This window comes from Netta rufina (genome assembly GCF_964035555.1).
Source record: "Netta rufina genome assembly, chromosome: 28".
Classification (NCBI taxonomy): Eukaryota; Metazoa; Chordata; class Aves; order Anseriformes; family Anatidae; genus Netta; species Netta rufina.
Genome location: NC_140152.1, coordinates 1,472,547 through 1,491,898, shown reverse-complemented (window position 1 = coordinate 1,491,898; position 19,352 = coordinate 1,472,547). Strand labels below are relative to the sequence as shown.

General features: G+C 65.8%; 2 protein-coding genes across 2 annotated transcripts in view; one reads left to right on the top strand and one right to left on the bottom strand.

Moving 5' to 3' along the window:
* UNC13A (unc-13 homolog A) overlaps positions 1–5,590 on the top strand; it is a 29,819-nt gene extending 24,229 nt beyond the window's left edge. Inside the window, exons 36-41 of the mRNA XM_084302848.1 lie at positions 795–851; positions 961–1,041; positions 1,151–1,298; positions 3,075–3,167; positions 3,267–3,426; positions 3,882–5,590. Of these exons, the coding sequence (XP_084158974.1) occupies positions 795–851; positions 961–1,041; positions 1,151–1,298; positions 3,075–3,167; positions 3,267–3,426; positions 3,882–4,170 (828 nt within the window). The 3' untranslated portion in view covers positions 4,171–5,590. The remainder of the gene's footprint in view (positions 1–794; positions 852–960; positions 1,042–1,150; positions 1,299–3,074; positions 3,168–3,266; positions 3,427–3,881) is intronic.
* Positions 5,591–6,053: 463 nt separating this feature from the next.
* Positions 6,054–19,062, bottom strand: LOC311219451 (unconventional myosin-Vb-like; the record flags this gene model as incomplete). Its single annotated transcript, XM_084302589.1, has 36 exons — positions 6,054–6,212; positions 6,286–6,366; positions 6,453–6,627; positions 6,713–6,983; positions 7,325–7,475; positions 7,731–7,820; positions 8,073–8,224; positions 8,386–8,454; positions 8,734–8,827; positions 8,990–9,176; positions 10,470–10,564; positions 10,642–10,869; positions 10,989–11,117; positions 11,459–11,604; positions 11,725–11,818; positions 11,942–12,151; positions 12,720–12,959; positions 13,228–13,384; positions 13,490–13,701; positions 13,962–14,073; positions 14,149–14,235; positions 14,365–14,462; positions 14,556–14,699; positions 15,151–15,234; positions 15,522–15,644; positions 15,723–15,863; positions 16,079–16,160; positions 16,347–16,612; positions 16,692–16,804; positions 17,030–17,131; positions 17,311–17,392; positions 17,532–17,672; positions 17,818–17,974; positions 18,109–18,253; positions 18,340–18,502; positions 18,757–19,062. The coding sequence occupies 36 exons, from the start codon at positions 19,060–19,062 to the stop codon at positions 6,054–6,056; spliced, it is 5,286 nt and encodes a 1,761-aa protein (XP_084158715.1).
* Positions 19,063–19,352: the final 290 nt, after the last annotated feature.

Here is a 19,352-nt window from a genome sequence, read left to right as displayed (position 1 = left end):
CGGGGGGGGGGATGTTACGAAATGAAGGTGTGGGGGGGCCAAACCCTTGCGTAAGGCAGCGGTTCGTGGGGGTCTCATTGCTGGGAAGGACTGGAGCTGCTGGTGCTGGGAGGAGCCGGGCCTCGCTGGCTCTGTCCCAGTTTGCCCAGTTGCACACTGGAGGGCCTGGGACGGGGAGCTGGGGCTCAGCCTGATGAGCGGGTGCAGCCCCGGGGGTGGGTGACACCCCCACACCCCATGCCGTGGGGCTGCATCCCCTGGGGCCGTGCCGGTGCTGCCCGTGGGACGACGTCGTGTCCCCATCCATGGGGGCGGCACGGTGTGGGGCAGCTGGGGACCGGCACCGTGGGGACCGGTGACACCGAACTGTGGTGTCCCCTGACTGGGGGGACCGGGGGTGCCATGCGGCCTCAACACCAGCACCATGGGGCACAGGGGGATGGTGCCAGGTGCCACGGCTGTCCCCCTGCACTCTCTCCGTCCCCCCACCCCGTTGCACTCTCGTCCCTGCGGTGCCAGCAGTGCCTGGTGCTCGGGGACACGGACGCGGGTGCTTGGGGAGCAGGCTGGGACCCCAGGGCGTGCGGTGCCTGGCTCCAGGGTGACACCCTGCCCTGGTGTCCCCGAGCCTCGTCATCACTGTGCCCTGTGTTCTGGGCTCTTGGGGAAGCCCAGAGGGCTCGGAGGAGCCCCCCCAGAGCCTGGGGGTGCCGGGGAGCCCCCAGGCAGCAGCGCACCCAGCCTTGCACCCTGGCCGCTCACCGGCGCCGTTCCCTTCTCTCTGCTCTCCGCAGGGCACGCAGATGATCTTCAACGCGGCCAAGGAGCTGGGGCAGCTCTCCAAGCTGAAGGTGAGGGTGGGGGGGGGGCCCAGATCCCTTCGGTGCCGGGGCAAACGGCACCGTCCCCCTTGCAGGGTCCCGCTGGCCTCGCTCTGAGGGCAGGATTTGTCCCCGGCAGGACCACATGGTGCGGGAGGAAGCCAAGAGCCTGACCCCGAAGCAGTGCGCCGTGGTGGAGCTGGCCCTGGACACCATCAAGGTGAGGGCACCCTGGGGCGCAACGGGGAGATGGGGGGGAGCCCATGGGGGAATGTGGGGAGGGGGGGCAGCAAGCAGAGCCCCCACCCCATGGCCGTCCGTCCCTGCAGCAATACTTCCATGCTGGTGGCGTGGGGCTGAAGAAAACCTTCCTGGAGAAGAGCCCCGACCTGCAGTCGCTGCGCTATGCCCTGTCCCTCTACACCCAAGCCACCGACCTCCTGATCAAAACCTTCGTGCAGACCCAGGCTTCACAAGGTAGGGCCCCCCCCCACCCCCCCGGCCTGCTTCTCCCCCTCCCACCCCTCCCAGGGCCGTATCCTGCCCCCGTCCTGGTGGTGCTGGGGTCCCGGAGGCTGCGGGCGTGAGGCTGGGGTGGGTTGGATGAGTTCTGTGGATAAAGAGGGGCCGTGGGGTGCCCGGGGCAACCTCATCCCCCCCCCCCAAGGAAGAGCAGCGTGGCCCCGGTGCCAGGCTTGTCTGCGCCCCTGGGGCGTGCGTGTGCTGTCTGTGCGTGTCCCGAGGGACGTCCGTCCGTCCGTCTGTCTGTGCCTCCTGTGCCAGCCGTCCGGGGGCCGGCGGGGTCCCACGGGTGCCCGCAGCACCCCCGGGTGCCGGGGTGGTGCCCGGCGCCTCCGTGTCGCTGCAGTGTCGTCCGGCTGTCGGCCGTGCGTCTGTCTGCCCGATCTGATCTCTCTTTCTCTCTCTTTCTGTTCCCCCCTCCCCTTTTCCTTTTCCTTTTGCTGTCCCCCCCCCCATGCACGTTGTCTCCTTCTCCTCTCTCCGTCCGCTCCGTGCCGTGTCTCCGTCTCTCTCTCTCCTTCCCACCAGTTCATGGTGGAAAAGGTGTTAGGTTTACCCTTAGTGAAGAGATTTATCCTGAGAAGGGTAGGTGCACCGCTCGCCCGCCCCAGCACCCTGCCTGCAGCCGCCGGCCTGGGCTAGTAACCGTCCCCCCCACCCCCCCCATGCCAAGATCTGTGCCCCCACCCTCGCCCCAACCGAGCGCAGCCGCTTTGGGCTGAATCGGGAGGAATTTGGGGGCGCTCAGCCCCCTCCCCGTCACCGCAGCTGGGGGTGCCCGTGCTCACCTTCACTCGTGAGCTTGGGGCGCCCAGACGGTGTCCCCAGAGCTGCTGCTGGGGGGGGCACCTGCCACCACCCGTGGCCACCCCCGTGGCCCCCCACCCCGCTGCCAGAAGGACCATTACTAGCCTTGCTCCGGCGAGCCCCCCCCTCGAGGAATGAGCACAGCCCCCCCCGGGCCCCGCTTGGCCTCCATCGCACACCGCCGGGGTGGGGGGGCCGGGTCTGCACCCCCCCTGCTTGGCCTCCTGCACCCAGCCCCCCCCCCCCCTCGCCCTCCATCGCCTCCATTCCGGCTCAGCATGCGGCACTGCCCAGGCAGGGGTGCCCGTGGGGACGGGGGGCTGGGGGGGGGCAGAGGATGGAGGCTGGAGCGTGGCATGGCCGCAGCGCTGTGCCCCCCCCTGCGCCGTGCTGTGACACCCGGGGACGTGTCCTTCTCGCTCTGATTTCCTTCCCACCGGCTCGGTCGGATGCCCTGAGCCTGCCTTGCCCCACCGAGCCTGGCCCCCCCCTTCGCCTTGCACCCCCCACTCCTTCACCCATGGGTGCATGCACGGCTCAGGGGGTGGGGTGGGGGGGTTGCAGGTCACCAGATCCCTGGGACTGGATGTGGTCCCCGAGATGGAGGGGCAACGTGGGGCCACTGGTGGCCCTGGTGGTGGCACAGGGGCTGGGACAGGTCCCCTGGAGCACTGACCCCCCCCAGCCCACAGGCACCCCCGCCCCGTCCCCCCTCTGCCCCATCAGGGCAAGGGGCTGGGGCCCAGGACCCACAGACTGGGGGGGGGGACAGCAGTGACCCAGCCGTCCCCACGTGGGGACCAACCCCGCTGTCCCCACCCGGTGGCGGTGACCTGCCTCCTCCAGCGGGGTGGGTGGCAGGCAGGGGACACCGGGGACATGGGGGGGGGCTGGCACTCACGCTGCCCCCCCCCGGCCACGCAGGATCCGGTGTGGACGACCCCGTCGGGGAGGTGTCCATCCACGTGGAGCTCTTCACGCACCCCGGCACCGGAGAACACAAAGTCACCGTTAAAGGTGGGTGCCGGTGGCCTGGGGGGCAGGGGACCGGGGGGTGGCAGGGGACCCGGGGGGGGTGGTGGCACCCCGTGAGCCTCCCGTGCCTCCTGCACGCAGTGGTGGCCGCCAACGACCTGAAGTGGCAGACGTCGGGCATCTTCCGTCCCTTCATCGAGGTCAACATCATCGGGCCCCACCTCAGCGACAAGAAGAGGAAATTCGCCACCAAGTCCAAGAACAACAGCTGGGCCCCCAAGTACAACGAGAGCTTCCAGTTGTGAGTGGCAGCCCCCGGGGATGGGGACCCCTGGGGACACAGGGATGGGGACATGGGGATAGGGACATGGGGATGAGGACCTGGGAATGGGGACCCCTGGGGACACAGGCTTGGGACACGGGCATGGGGACCCCAGGGGATACAGGGAGGGGGACACGGGGATGAGGACAAAGGGATGAGGACCCCTGGGGACATGGAGATGGGGACACAGGGATGGGGACCCCTGGGGACACAGGGATGGGGACACCACCACCAGTTTCAGCTGCGGTTGCTCATCCCCACTGGGATATTTTGGGTATTTTCACCTTGGCAAAAACCACACAGGGAAAGCAGGAAAAACAAAAACAAAAACAAAAACGGGATTTTTGGGGGGCAGGCGGGCAGTGCCCACATGTGCCACTGTCTCGGAGCCCCCTCCCCGTGCCAACGCCGCCTGTCCCTTGTCCCCCCCGCAGCACCCTGGGGACGGAGACGGGCCCCGAGTGCTACGAGCTGCAGGTGTGCGTGAAGGATTACTGCTTCGCGCGGGAGGACCGCACGGTGGGCATCGCCGTGCTGCAGCTCCGCGACATCCTGCAGCGCGCCAGCTGCGCCTGCTGGCTGCCCCTGGGCCGCCGCATCCACATGGACGACACCGGGCTCACCGTGCTGCGCATCCTCTCCCAGCGCAACAACGACGAGGTGGCCAAGGAGTTCGTCAAGCTCAAGTCCGACACGCGCTCGGCCGAGGAGGGCAGCAGTTAAATCCCCCCCCCCTTGTCCCCCCCCCTACCCAGCCCAGCGTCCTCCAGCCACGTATAAGCCATAAGAGCGGCCACGAGAGGAGGCGCCTGCCCGGCCCCGGTGTTTGGGGGGGTGCAGGGGCAGCGTTGGACCCCCCCAGTCCCTCCCCTGGGTGGTAGCGCCGAGCACGAGCACCCCCCCGTCCCACCCCGATGGGGCTGGGGGGGCTGCAGGGAAGGGCTGGACCCCAAGCTGGGCGATGGGGAGGCTCTGCCCCTTCCCAGCCTGGGCTGGAGGGACCCTCATGCCCCATCCCCACCCCACCTGGCCCTAAACCTCATCGAGTGACACAAGGGAAGCACTGGGATGGGGGGGTGGGAGGTTGTGGGGGGGTCTTCCCAGCGTGATGACCCCTTGTCCCCCACCCGGTGTTAACCAGGGGCAGGGCCCCCCCAACCCAGCACCCTGTACATATGTAAATAGCTGTACATACACGGGGCAGCAGGACACGGCCGTGTCCCGCACCCCGAAGGGCTATAGGGGCTGGGGGGCCGGTGGGCACAGCCCCCACCACAGGGTCCCCCCCCCCAGCCGGCGGTGGCACCACCAGGGCCGGGAGCAGCAGGGAGCAGCCCCCGGCCCCTATCCTGTCTTCCCTGCCTGGCCGCCGTGCGGGTGGCCCCGCTGCCCCCCCCCAGGGTGCCAGGGTGGGGGGCACCCCCCTCCCACGGGCTGGGGGGGCACCCATCTCCCTTGGCTCTGGTGAGCAGGGACTGCCCACCCCCACCCCCCCATGTGGCACAAGGTCTCTGCAGCAACCCCCATGGGACCTCTTTGGCACAAGCAAGACCCTTGGCCCCCTCCCCAATAGGACCCCCCCCCATATTCCCCATTAACCACCATTTCTGTGTGATCAGTGGTGTGCGTGTCTCGGGGGGGTGGATAGGGAGCACAGCGTCCCCCCCGTGCTGAGAGGGACGGCCACCCCTCAGCACCAGGGGGGACAGAAGCCTGAAGCCCCCCCAGGTCAATATATACCTCTCAGCCCCCTCCCCACCCCAAAACAGGGTAACCCAGCCCCCCCCCTCCCAGTCCTTTTTCTATAGGATTTGCCTGGGACCAAAGGGTTTAGGTATCCACTCTCATTTCTGTTCAATGTTTACACCCCTTTTCTAACTGCTGCTCCCGGGGGGGGCCCAGCCCCATTCTACCCCCCCCCCCCAAAAAAAATGTGCCCCTTCTCCCCCCAGTCCTGTTTGGCATGTGATTGAACCGACCACCCCGCTCCTGTACCCGTGTCACCGATGCCCCTGTGTCTGTACCTCCCCCCGCCGGGGGGGCTACCATGGATGCATGACCGTGAGATGTTTTGCACTATTTTGACTTTTTTGGGCTCTGTAAAAATATTTTATTATAACTGACATTAAAAAGCACACCCTTGGCTGTGGCTGCGGGTGCTGGGGGATGGAGGAGCAGGCACCCAGGGGCTCCCTATCCCCACTGCCCCCCCCTTTAAGCTCAACCCCAAGGATAAGGACCCCAGGGATGCTGCACCACCCCCCCCCCCCAACTCAGGATTTGCTCTTCCCACCCCATGTAAAGGCCAAACTCCATCCCAGGGTTAAAGGGGACTGGGGCAGACCCCAAACACCCGCCCCCCCCACCTCCAACCACCCCCACCCTGCAAAGAGCGCATGCCCACAGCCAACCTCAGACACCCAAATTATCTGCAAAGACTTTTATTAGCACCAAAAGGATTAAAAAGTGGCCAGAACAGATGTGGCTGCGCCACAAAACAAAGTACCCACGGGTCTCAGCAACAAACAGCCCCCAGGGGAGCACCACGCAGCGCAGCAAACCCCAAATCACCACCGTCCTCCTGCTCCTGGGGGGTCAGACAGGGCTCAGAGGCGGAGGAGGAAGGCCAGGTCTATGGTGTCGGGGATGCGGAGCTCGTCCAGGTGCACGGGGGAGGCGACGAAGGGCAGGTTGACAGGGAAGAGGTGGCTGGTGTCCACCAGCAGCTGGCTGGGACCCCCCTGCTGCTGCTCCTGCAGTCGCTTCTGCAAGGGACACGGCGCTCAGCAAGGCGGTAGCAAAATGGGGACAGAGCCCGGGGCCGAGGTCCCCGCTTACCTCCACGGTGCTGATGAAGTCGGGGCTCACGCGCTCCTCCAGCCCCGCAGCGGGGGTGTACGCCCGCAGGATCTTCACGACCTGGAGGGACATCGGGGGAGCTCTGTGACCCCCCTGCCCCAGATCCCAGCCCCAGGGGGTGACCCCCAATCCCCCCCCTCGGGTACCTGCTGCGGGGACAGCACCGTGCACAGGCTGCAGATCGCCCCAGCATCCTCCTCCGTCGCCTTCTTCACCTGCAGCAGCTGGGCAGCCTGCACCAGCGGCTCCAGCATCTCGCGGGCCCCGCTGTGCTGCAGCCCCTGCGCCCGCAGCCACTGCTCCAGCTGGCTGATGTTGTACCTGCCGTGACAAAGGGGGTCAGGGGGAGGCACCCACCGTGTCCCAGCCCCCCCAAAACGCACTACAAGCCCTTGGGGGGACCAACCTGAGCTGGATGCCGCGGGTCCAGGAGCAGGCATCCTTCCTCAGCAGCAGGTAGTTGAGGGTGGTGCCGCTGACGAGGAAGAGGAGCTGGCGCAGGACCTGGTGCCCAACGGCCGGGGCCAGCCTGTGGCGACCCAGGAGCTGGTGGAAGGAGCCCAGCTGCTGCAGGAGCTCGGGCAGGGTGTGGGCTACGGGGGCCGAGGGCCGGTGGAGGCCGGGAGGGCAGGAGGAGGCCAAGCCCTGGATGGTCTCGCTCTCCAGCATTGCGGAAACTGGAGGGTTAGGAAGAAAAAAGGGGAAAAAAAGGTTGGTCAGAGCAAAGAGGTGCTGTGTTGTGCTTTGCAGAGCTCCTTAGTGCTGCATCATGGTTGGGGACATAAAGACTGGTGGAGCAGGGGGGTGAGGGAGCCCCCCAGGGGTGCTGAGCCCCCTCCAGCTCCCCCTTCCAAGCTGGGAGGCTCAGGGAGCAGCGGGACCCCACAGAGACCCAATTCCAAGCCCAGCTCCGGGCACACCACAGGTTGCTCCTGCAGCACTCCCCTCCCCAAGCCAGCATCCCAGCACAGGGGCCCTGCGAGCCCCCCAGCCCCCATTCCCCGAGCCCCCTGGGTACCAATCATGGGCTTGAGGCGCTTCTCAGCGGTGCGGATGAGCTGCTGGTAGAGCTGCACGGCCAAGGCGCCCAGGCTGCGGCCGGCACTCTGCAGGTCCAGGTGCTGCAGGCGGTGCGTGCTCTGCCGCGCTGTGTTCCCCTGGGAGCAGCTCTGCGGGCACGGCCAGGTCAGGGGGACAAAAAATAAGAATAAAGAAATACAGGGTACCCCCCCCCCATCCCTTCTGGGGGATGAACGCATCGGCTCCATCCCTCTACAGCCCCATGCACGCCCAGGTTGGGATGCTTGGGATGCAGCCCCAGCCCTGGGCAAGCTTCACTGCCCCCTTCCCAAAGTCCCCAAAGCCCCCACACTTCCCAGGAAGGGTGTAGGGGCGTGATGTCCCCCTCCCCAGCCCAACCTCACCTCATCCCGGCCGTACTGGCGCAGGCAGTTCAGAAGCTGGCAGGTGTTTGCCAGCCAGAGGGCCACAACTTCAAAGTCATCGCTGTGCTTCTGCAAGGTGGGGGGGGAAAAGTGAGAACAGGGGAGGGGTCAGCAAGGCTCCAGCAGTGCCAGCAGCAAGCACCCCCACCACATGCTTTCTCCAAACCCCCCCAGCCCCAGGGGATGCTCAGGTTGGACTCCCCAGCTCCCCCACACAAAGCCCTGGGGACCAGGCTGCAGCCCCAGTGCCTCCCCCCCATGTGCCAGCAGAGCTCCTGCTCCTCAGCCCAAATCCCCCCCCAAGGGGGCCAGGCCCAGCACCTTCATCACCCTCTTGATGGCATTGATGGCTGCATCCAGCAGGGAGCGGGCCCGCGGCTCGTCACGGCAGTGGTCTGCGTGGCGGAGGCAGAGGAAGAGGAGGAAGGCCGGCAGCTCTGGCAGCGCCCCAGGGCTGCTCTGCGGGCGGTAGTCTGCAGGGGGGAGCAGGGGACAGGCACTTACTGGGAGCTGAAGGGGGCAGGGTGCTGCCCCAGCGAGGTGGGAAGGATGAGACCATCCTCTGGGGAAGAAACCCTAGTAGGGAGCAAGCTGCTCCGTTGGGTAATGGGGTCCCCGTCCACCCAAATCCTACCTGTGATGACGGCCTTGATGATGCGCCCTTCGTCCTCCGTCCTCCACGCCAGCATGGCCTGGGACAGCCCTGGTGGGGATGGGGCTGCTTGGGACACTGCTGGCTCCTGCCCCAGCCCGGCGGTCTCTCTCTTCACTGGTGGGGAGGAGCAGGGGTCACATCCTGCTGTGCCCTGGGCTGGGGGACCTGGAGCAGGTCCCTTCAGCTCAGCCCAAGAAGAGCTCCCCGGGGTTTGTAGGTACCCTGGTCCCCACACCTTGAGGCCGGGTGATGCACCAGCCCCAAAACAGCCTGCCCCCCCCACCCCAGCCAGCCTTGTGCTCCCCCCCTCCCCATGCAGGCGCTCACCTGTGAAGTCCTGGATCTGCTTCGCATAGGCTCTGAGCTGCTTTTGGAGCTTCATGGTGGTCCTCTCCTGCTTCTCCAGCTTCTGGGACAGCTCCTGGGCAGGAACAGCTCTTGTAGGGTCAGCCACCACCACCAGCACCCAGCTCATGGGGTATGGAGCTGGGGGATGCCTTGGGTCCCCTGCATCACTCCCCAGTGGGATGTTGGGGCTCGCTATGGGGTGGGGGGAGCTGCCCGAGCCCTGTGCCCCCCTTACCCAATTCTCCTCCTTGAGCCTCACGACGTGGTGCTGCAGCCCCTCCTGGCCCTGGTGCCGCTGCAGGTCCTGGATGAGGGCTGCCTGCTGCTGGCTCAGCTGCTTGAGCGAGCGGATGTCGAGGTGCAGCCCCTCCACCTCCTCCTCGTGCTGCTGCTTCTCCTCCTGCAGCTGGCTCGCCAGCAGCCTGCGTGCGCCGGGGGAACCCGAGTCACCGAGCCAGGCCAATGTCACCTGCCTGGCCTGCCCTGGGACCCGTGCTGTCATTGTCACTGTCAGTGACACACAGCGGGGTCGAGAGCACCCTCAGCATGCCCGTGCACCCCGCTGAGGGGTGCAGACCCAGGAGGAGGGGGTGCCATCCCCAGGGACCTGGCAGAGCTCAGAGGTGTGCCCACGGGAACCTCGTGCAGACCAACACGACCACACGCAGGGCACTGCACCTGGGTTGGGGCAGTCCCAGACATCAGCACAGGACAAAGGGATGGAGAGCAGCCCCGTGGAGAAGGGCTTGGGGTACTGGTGGGTGGGAAATAGGACACGAACCAGCAGCGCCTGCTCGCAGCCCAGGAAGCCAGCAGCACCCTGGCTGGGGTGAGGAGGGGATTGTGCCCCTCTGCTCTGCCCCTGTGGGACCCCACCTGGAGCACAGGGTCAGGGAGTCCAGAGGAGGCCACAGGGATGCTCAGGGGATGGAGCAGCTTTGCTATGAGGACAGGCTGGGAGACCTGGGGGTGTTCAGTCTGGAGAAGAGAAGGCTCTGGGGAGAACCTACAGCAGTCTGCCAGTGCCTGAAGGGGACTTGTAAGAGAGACTTTTCACAAGGGCACATGCTGATATGACAAGGGGTAAGGGATTTAAACTAAAAGAGGGTAGGTTCAGATGAGCTGTTAGGAAGGAATTCTTCCCCCTGAGGGCGGTGAGGCCCTGGCTGAGGCTTCCCTGAGGAGCTGTGGGTGCCCCATCCCTGGCAGGGCCCAAGGCCAGGCTGGATGGGGCTGGGGGCAGCCTGGGCTGCTGGGGGGGGTCGTGCCCACGGCAGGGGTGGGACAGGGTGGGCTTCAAGGTCCCTTCCAACCCAAACCTCTCCATGGTGCTGTCAATCATCACACCCCATTCCTCAGGGCATCATTTGTCCCTCAAAGCCTGCAAGACTGGGACTTGCCCCCTGCCCTGATCTTCCCTCTGGATGCACCAAGGCCAGCTGGGGGCACCCAGCAAGCTTGTGGGGTGGGGGCACCCATTCTGGGGAGCTCCAGCCTCCCAGGAGGATGCAGCACAGCAGGGAAGAGGAGCCAAGGATGCAGGTAGGGAGACTGCTGCTTTAGAGGTTCGGAGCTGCCCAGCATCACAGCACTGCACGGGTGAGGTGGCTGCAGCCGGCCAGGACAGCAGGGAACCCCCCAGCAGCACCCCACGATGCTGCACCCCACTGCAGGGAACCCAGCCCCAGCCAGACCCTCCCTGTGGCCCCACTCACTTGTTGGCAACCTGCACAGCATCGTAGGCGTGCTTCAAGTCATCATCCGCTGCCTTCTCCGGGCTCCTGCCCAGCCCCAGCATCCCGGCGATGTTCTGCCAGGACAGCAGGGCAGGGTGAGAGCAGCCCCAGCAGCCCCATCCAGCCCCATATCAGTGGGGCAGGGACTCACCCTTCTCTTCAGGAAGTCCAGGGGTTTCTTCTCCTCATGCTCAGCAGAGGCTTTGCTCCTCCGCAGCTCCTCGCGGGTGCGGGCCAGCTCCTCGGTGACGGCGTTGAGCTGCCCCAGCAGCAGGAGGTACGCCTGCTCCAAGGGGTCCTGCCCCGCGCCGCCGTTGGGCAGTGGCTCCGCCGCGGGCTGGGGACCCTCGGACACTGGCTGACAGCGCTCCTCCGGCCCCTGGGTGCAAGGAGGGGGCTTGGAGTGGGAGCCAGGGGCTGAAATCCCTGCAAACACCCCCAGGTGGGCGCATGGCGGTCCCACAGGCTCCTTGTCACCCCCAACTCTGCCAGCCCCACCATTGTCCCCACTACCTCAGGCTGTTGGTCGGAGCCATCCCGCGACGGGGCGGTGGACATGGAGGACAGGTAGCTGCTCTCGGAGCCCAGGAAGCTCTCGGATGAAGGGGAGCGCCTGAAGGTGCTTTGCTGAGGGGGAGGAGGGCAGGGTTGGTGCCCCACACCCCAAACACCGACCGGCCAGCACACACCACTTGTCCCCTCCCCAGGATGGGGCACAAGGACAGGGCAGCTCAGCCCTCCAACCCCACAGCTTAACAGAAGGTAGTTTTGGAGCCTCCCCCTTAAAGAAAGGTGGTTTTGAAGCACCCCCAAAGGATGATGGCTTTGGAGCCCCCCTCCTTTAAAGGACAGTGGCTTTGAAGCCCCCCAGGCTGCCTTAGCTGGGGGATCCCCCAGCACACGAACCCAGTTGCCCACTTCCCATAGTCCAGGGGTCCCCAGGGGGGTCGAGCCCCCCAGCCCCTCACCCTGTGGAAGGCCACCTCATCCCGCAGGTTCTCGTAGCCCTGCTCCAGGCGGGCGTACTCCTTCACCAGGCTCTGGTAGCGCGCCCGCTCCTCCTCCAGCTCCTGCTGCAGCCCCCGGCTCTCCCGCACCGCACGCTGGTGCTGCTCTGCAGGGGACAGGGGACACACGGGTAGGGGACAGGACGCAGCCCCTGCAATGGGGGGGGGGGGGCACACCAGGCCTGCAGGACCAGCCTCGTGCAGGATGGGGCAGGGGAACCCTTTACCTTCCAGATCCTGCGACTGCTCCAAGGTGCGCTGGATCAGGGCATCCCTCTCCTCCCCCAGGTGCAGTTTCACCGCCTCCACCTCTGCCAGGCGCTGGGGGGGAAGCAGAGGGGTCAGTACAGCCCAGAGACCTCTCCGTGGGCACTCAGCACCAGGCTCAGTGCCCTGGAAAACCCCCACAGATCAAGAGCAGCTCCAGCTATCCCCACAACAGACCTTCCGGAGCTCATCAACCTCCTGTGCCAGACGGCTCTCGGCACTGTGCCTCTCCAGCTCTGCCAGCCGCTCCTGCAGCTGCTGGACCTGGGCATCACGAGCTGCATCCTCCCGCAGCCCCTGCATCTCGGCCCGCAGGCGCTGCACCTCCTCGGCGTGGGCAGTGTTCAGCGCCGAGAGCTGCTCCGCCAGCCGCTGCTTCTCCTGGGCCTGGGGGGGGGCAGAGCAGGTTATGGGGTGCTGGGGGCATCCCCTCAGGTCCCCCTTCTCCCCATCAGTGGGAGCCCTGCGCCTTGGGTACCCCCCCACCACGCAGAGCTGTCCATCAGGCACCATCCCAGATGGAGCCACGCATCATGAGCTTTGCCATGCCTTCACATCCTGCTCCCCACCTCCAGGGACAGGGCAGCACCACAGGGGCCCTCCCTCCCACCCCGCAGCCACCCCCAGGGCTGGAGCGGTGGCAGCCGGAGCCGAGACGCTCACCCAGATGGCAGCAGGAGATGTGGCCGGTGGGAGAACGCGCTGTGCCGGAGCCATTCCGGCACACGCTGCTGTGCTGTGAGGCTGTGCCCACCCAAGCACCCAGGAGGGCTCCAGCACCTCCCTGGGGTGCATCAGAAACCCAGCACTGACCCCTCAGCACAGCACTCCTGCCTGGGGACACACGCCCTGCAGGGCCAGCTCCATGGGCAGGATGGGGCAGCCCAGGGCTGTGCTTCTGGTGATACAGGGACTGGTCGGCAAAGGCAGGTCCGAGGCAGGCTGCAGCACCCACCTGCTCATCCAGCCTGCACTGCAGCTGCATCACCTTGATCTCCATGCCCTTGTGCAGCTGCTTGTAGTGCTCCACCGAGCGTGCCTCCGCCCGCAGGCGCCGCAGCTCCCGGCGCGCCCGTGCCCGGCGGTAGCAGCACTGCAGGTAGAGCACGGCCCCGCGCAGCCGGGTGTAGTGTCTCCGGGCCAGCCAGCCCCTGACGGCTGCCTGGATCACCACAGCTTTCTGGTGCCACACCATCTGCAAGGGAGAGACGGGGCAGTGGCACCACCAGCAGGCACGGGGACAACGGTGATGCCAGCCCTGTGCACCTGAGGACACCGGGGGCAGTGCCACGCTGTCACCAAGAGGTGCTGTGATGCCAGCTGACCCTGAGCAGCATGGCAAGATGTCACCAAGGTGTCAGGAAGGTGACAGCATCACCGAGAGCATGCTGCTCCCCCAGTTGCATGGGGCAGGGGCTCCCCACCACAGGATGGGGGCACCCAGCACCCTGCCAGGCTCCTACCTGCCGGTACAGACGCCGGGCAAACATGCCTCGGGCGAAGGCTTGGATGGTGACAGCAGCCCGGCGTGTGCGCAGGTAGGAGCGCCGGGCCAGCACCATCCTCATGGTCTTCTGCAGCACCACAGCAGCCCTGCTCCTCCGCAGCATCGCGGCAAGCCTGCGGGGAGGCGAGGAGCTGGGTGCAGGGCAGCAGAGCCCCCAGCACACCCCAGAGCCGGGTTTCTGCTCGTTGCATCTCCCTCAAAGCCCCATCCCTGCTCACCTGCGGGCCAGCAGGCCCCGGGTATGGCGCTGCAGGCAGAGCACCGCGGCACGCACCCGGCCGAAGCGCCGCCGCGCCAGCCAGCCCCGCAGGTGCCGCTGCAGCAGGGTGCAGGCTGCCCGCAGCCGCCGGTACCGCAGCTCCTCCAGGTACGCCACCTGGCCCGCCCGGAAGAACACCTTGCTCTTCCCACACTGGTACTTGCTGGGGTCCTGGGGGCAGAAGAGGGGAGTCAGAACCAGGGAGGAGGCACGCCCTGGACAGGTTCCTCCAAAGCAATGCTCTGCATGCTCCCAACCTCCCTTGCTCAGCTTCCCCAGCAGCTGGGGGAATCCCAAATCCTCCCCACCAATATTACACCCATTCCTGCACCCCATGGGGCACGTACACACACACTGGGAGAAAGATGGGAAAAAGCATCAGCAAGGGATGCTCAGGTACTACAGCTGCACCCCCTGAGCAGAGCCCTTACCTGGAGCAATCTCCCCAGGGCAAGGCTGCAGCTCTGCTTCACATCAGCACCCCCCAGCTCCTCTCCATTCACCAGAGCCCTGTATCTGTCGAAGAACTCCTGGTATGTCCACCTGTGGGGCACAGAGGGGATCAGGGGGGTGTTCTGGCCAGGGGAAGCCCTGGGGTGTCAGGGAAGCAGGGGGTACCTGGAGGGGTAGCCCGCGGCACTGATCCGGATGGTCTCCAGGACCCCACAGGCTCGCAGCTGCTCCACTGCTCGCCTGGAGTCAAACCTGGGGCCAAAGATAAAAAAAACAACTGATCCCATGCAGCTCATCAGGTGTGCACCAAGGCATGCAGGACAGGAGGGACAGGGCTTGGAGGGTGGGAGCAGAGCCCCGTGGTGCCCCCACTGCACTCACACGAAGGGCAGCTTCTCATCATTGGGTTTGATGCAGCGGACATAGTGCGGCGTGGTGCTGCCCAGCATCTCCATCAGCCGGTTCAGGGAGGCTCTGAACTGCAGAGCACAATGGGGAGGTGGTCAGGGCCAGCAGGAGGGCCTGGGGGTCCCCTGGGACAGGGCAGGACTCGGGGCTCCCCCATCCTGTACCTGGCTGGAGATGGACTTCTTGCTCCTCTGGCTGCCAGGCAGAGACCTGCGGCTGGGGCGGCCGGGCAGCCGGTGGCCGCTGGACCTGCGGGACTGCAGGGACACGTCCCCATCCTCCAGAAAGAGCTCGGCCAGCAGGGCAGACTGCACGGAGCAGAGCTGTGAGCAGCAAGCAGCACCCCACACCGCCCCAGAGCCAGCACCAGCAGGACACGGCCCCAGAGGCCAGCCCCGTGCAGGATCCCGACACGGCCACAGCCCCAGTGTGCCCTAAATGTGCAGGGACCGGCTGTGCACCCAAGGGAACCCAAGGGCAAGTCGTGGGCACCCTCCCGGGTGAACAAAAGCTCTCCCCCCAGATGTCCCTTACCTTCTGCCAGGGCCACATGGAGCAGAGGGGAGGAGAAGACAGCATTAGTGACATGGGAGCAGCAGCACACCCCAGCCCGAGGGCAGGAGAATGAAATTGGGGTACCCACATCACGGGGCACCCTGACAGTGGGTCACCACCCCCAGGAAACGCAGGGCTCACCCTGCACGGCTTCCACCTCCCTCAACACCCACCCCTCGCAGCACCCATGGGGCTGGCTCTCACCTTGCTGGCTCGCAGCAGCCCCACCAGCTCCTCAGGGATGGTGTCCCTGTTCTTCTCCACGAACCCACTGCACTGGTACTCCACCTGGCAGGGGACAACACCAGCACCAGCGTTAGGGGCTTCCCTGCCTGGATTGGGGCAGGGCTCTTGGAAAGGACCCTTGCAGGAGCCAGGGCTGGCTGTGGCCACACTACTGATGGCACCACCACCACAGGACCTCTTGTTTTCTGTAATTCCTGCCCTTGGAGCTGCAGCCCAGCACGGAGAGGGCAGAGGCTGCAGGAGATGTCCCCAGCAGCTCCTGAGGGTCAGGCTGGGTGCTGCCAAGCCCCCCACCCAGCGAGGTACCACCACCACTGCAGCTCTCCTACCTTGCCAGCGAAGTGGCAGACAATGAAGGCATCCACGGGCCTCTTGGGCTTCTGGAAGTGGGAGCTGCCGAGGTGGGTCTGGTAGAGCTTCTGCGCCCAGCTCCCGTCACTGCCTTGGGGCATCTGAAAGGCAGAGGGGTTGGACGGGTGGCCGAGGGCTCAGGACAGCCACAGCAGCCTGCTCCAGTGCCTCGTGCCCACCTTGCACTCCTCATTCAGCAGGTCCAGGATGCCGAGGCGGCCCTCGATGAGCTCAATGCATGGCTGGTTGTCACAGAAGTCGACAAAGACCCAAGGGATCTCCTCGGTCACATACTCTTCCTGCTCCAGCTTGAAGACATGCTGGAGGGAGAGATGGGGAGCAGGATGAGGTGGGGCAGAGGTGGCCGGTCACCGGCCTGGCTGCAGGCAGCAGCTGGGTTTCTGCAGGGCAGGGGCACTTCTGGGGCTGTGCCCAGCTCCAGCAGCCTCCCAGAGCACCAGCCACATCCCCAGGGCAGAAAGCCAGAGGCACCGGCACAGCAGGGTGCTGGAGGGGACATCTGGGTGACACCCACCAGGTTGAAGAGCTGCTGCAGCTTCTCGTTGGCGTAGTTGATGCAGAACTGCTCAAAGCTGTTGAACTCAAACATCTCAAACCTGCGGGGAGAGACCTGGCTGAGCAGGACAGAGCCACCCCAACCAGCCCGGAGCTGCAGGTGGCCACGGACCCAACCCCGCTGCAGGGACAGGCACTGCCCCAGGACCCAGCTGGTGGCCACAGACCCACGGCAGGAGCAGGACCGTGCTCTTCCACGCAGCATGGCAGAGGGGAGCCACCCTTACCCGTAGATGTCCAGGATGCCGATGGAGGTGTGGTGGCCCTCTGGTGACCGCAGGGCACGGTTGACCCTGCTCGCCATCCACCTGAAGACCTGCCCGTACATGTGCTTGGCCAGGGCGTCCCGGGAGTCCAGTGCCTGCTGCCTGGAGAGCGGCTTCAGGTAGGTCTCCCCAGCGGTCACCAGCTTGCGGTGGCAGAGCCAGCGCGTGACCTGTGCCTCCTCAATGCCCAGCAGCTTGCAGAACTGTCTCAGGGCCTCATCAGCAGGCTGCAGAGGGACAGAAGTGTCACCAGCACCACCGGGATGCGGGTCCCGATGCAGCTGGGCATTGTGAGCTCTCACCCACCTCCACGAAGCACCCGTCCCCGTGGCGGTCCCTCCCTCTGACCGCAATGTCACCCAGATGCAGGATGGCAGCAAGGACGGAGAAGAGCTCCAGCTGGTCGGCCTCGGGGACACCTGCGGGCACAGCGGGGGCGTGAGGGGCTGCCCCCAGTGCTGGGGGGATTCCCACATCCCACAGGCTGGGGAGATGGGAACAGCCAGCAGATATCTGGGCTCCCCAGCACCGGGGTGTCCATCCCCGGTGCTCCCACCAGCAATGGGGTGAGGGCAGTGGGATGGTGGGGACCAGCCCTGCCCACCCCCACGGTCTCCCCCACCCATGCCCCACCAGGACAGTACCCAGGAGGGAGAAGGCGTGCCGTGTGTTGTCCAGGTCAGCTGCATCATCGATGCCAGCAGTGCACCGCCCCTGGCGGGTGTAGTGGAAGGTCTCTGCCCCACCTGCAGGCAAGATGTGCAGGTGGTGAAACCAGCACAGCCCCACCAGGCCCCAACCCCCCCCCCATCCTGCGGTGCAGAGCACACACAGCACCCACTGGCAGCCCAATCCTGCCTCCATTTTGGGGAACAGCAGGAACACCAGCACTGCCCACGCCATGCCACGGGGCCGCGGTACTCACGGAGACCCAGGCCCTGCAGCTCAGGCAGGGCGGCCGAGGCACAGAGCTGGTAAAAGATGTGGTAGTTCCTCTCTGCTGCCGCCTGTGGGAAGAGCAGCCAGGTCACCTCAGGGCCCCAAAAAGGGCAGTGCTGAGGCCCCAGACCAGGGACAAGGGACACTTTGCTCTCCCAGTGAGACCCAGGAGGAGCACAGCAGCCCCTGTGCAGCCCCGAGACCCACCTGGAAGGTGACACGGGACTTCTCCAGCAGGTAGGTTTTGATGGTGGCCCCAGTGACACGGGCTTGGCTGAAGCCAATCTCGATGTACTTCCCAAAGCGGCTGCTGTTGTCGTTCCTGGTCGTCTTTGCATTCCCAAAGGCCTGGCAGGAGACATTAGGTGGCCTCAGACCTCCAGGTGCTCTAGAGACCTTCAGTCCCTTCCACCCACCCACATTACTGGAGGGAACATCAGGGATGCAAGGCCACGAGGAGCACAGGGAGAGCCTGGGACGGGCAGGGACCCACCTCCATGACGGGGCTGGAGGCCAGCACCTTCTCCTCCATGCTGGAGTCCCCCAGGCAGCCCCCGACGGTGGTGAAGTACCTCATGGCGTACTTGGCTGACGCAGTCTTCCCTGCACCAGACTCGCCGCTGATGATGAGGGACTGATTCTTCCCGAACCTGCAGGAGGGGGACATGAGCCCATGCCCCAGGGGGAAGGCTCTCCATGGGCCGTATGGGGGCTCCAGCCCTGCCCCACCACAACCCAGGGGGCTGCTCTCACAGCAAGACCCCCCCCATGGTGCTGCTCTCACCTCACCATCTGCTTGTACGCCTCCTCCGCCAGCGCGAAGATGTGGGGGTCCATGTCCCCCATCTCCCGGCCGCTGTAGGCGTAGATCACCTCCTCCTCATAGATGGGCAGCGGCTTGTAGGGGTTGATGGCAACCAGGATGATACCTGGAGAAGGGGATGTGCACAGGGAAGGGGCATGAGGGCACCCATCCCGGGGTGTGGGGGGGGGACACGGGGTGCAGGGGGCTCACCACAGTAGGTGTAGATGGCGTTGGCCTCCAGGAAGCGCACGCGGAGTGAATGCAGCACGGCCGGCTCGTGCAGGTAGCTCAGGGCCACCAGGTCATCCTTGCCCGAGAGGCACTCGGGGTTGCAGAGAGGCGGCAGCTGGGACTCGAGGGGGTAAGCCAGCGTCTGCAGGGATGGGGCAGGATGAGTGCTGAGCAGGGGCAGGCAGCCCCACGGTGGCAGCACAGGCAGAGGATGCGGCCACAGCACGCTGTGCTCAGACAGCAGACAAGCCACCAGGCACATCCACGGCCTCTCTGCTCCCCGCTGAGGAGCCCAGGCTGGTTTGGGGGCACAGAGTGAGCCCCAGCACCCAGCTTGGGATGCCCGGCCGTGCAGTGAGCAAAGGGACCCATGGGACCATGAGGCCCCAGCCTCACCGAGCCATCCTCCAGGCGGAGGTGCAGAACGGCATCTCCTTCCTTGTAGTCTCTGGTTAGTTCTGCTGCCCTCCAGACCTGGACAGAGTCAGGGATCCAGACCCGGGCACCCTGCGAGGACACAGAAGGGATGAGGTCCCAGCAGATGGCCTCAAACACAGGATAGATGCAGACAGCCCTGAGCTGGGCATCGCAGCCTCCTGTGGCTCTCGCAGGCAGCAGCCTGGTGCTCAGCATCACCACCAGGCACCCATGGACCTGCTGCTCCTGCTGGCAGGGATCCTGCCCAGCTGTGTAGGAGGGCATGGGGGCTACTGCTGTGGGATCAGCAAAGATCAGAGCCCAACACCAGAAAGCTTCTGCAAGAATGGGATCAAAACCAGCTCCGGCACCGCAGAAACAGAGCCAGGGAGATACCCCAGCCCCAGGTTCCTTGATCTGACCCAGCCCCGTGGCTCTCCCTCCCCAGCAGGCAGCACCCCCTGCCCTAGTGCTTTAGGACAGGCCCTGCCCCACTGCAGGATGCAGGGAGATGGGGAACCCACAGCTCCAGGACCCCACTGCAGCAGCTCCGCCAGCCTGCAAGGAGAGAGGGT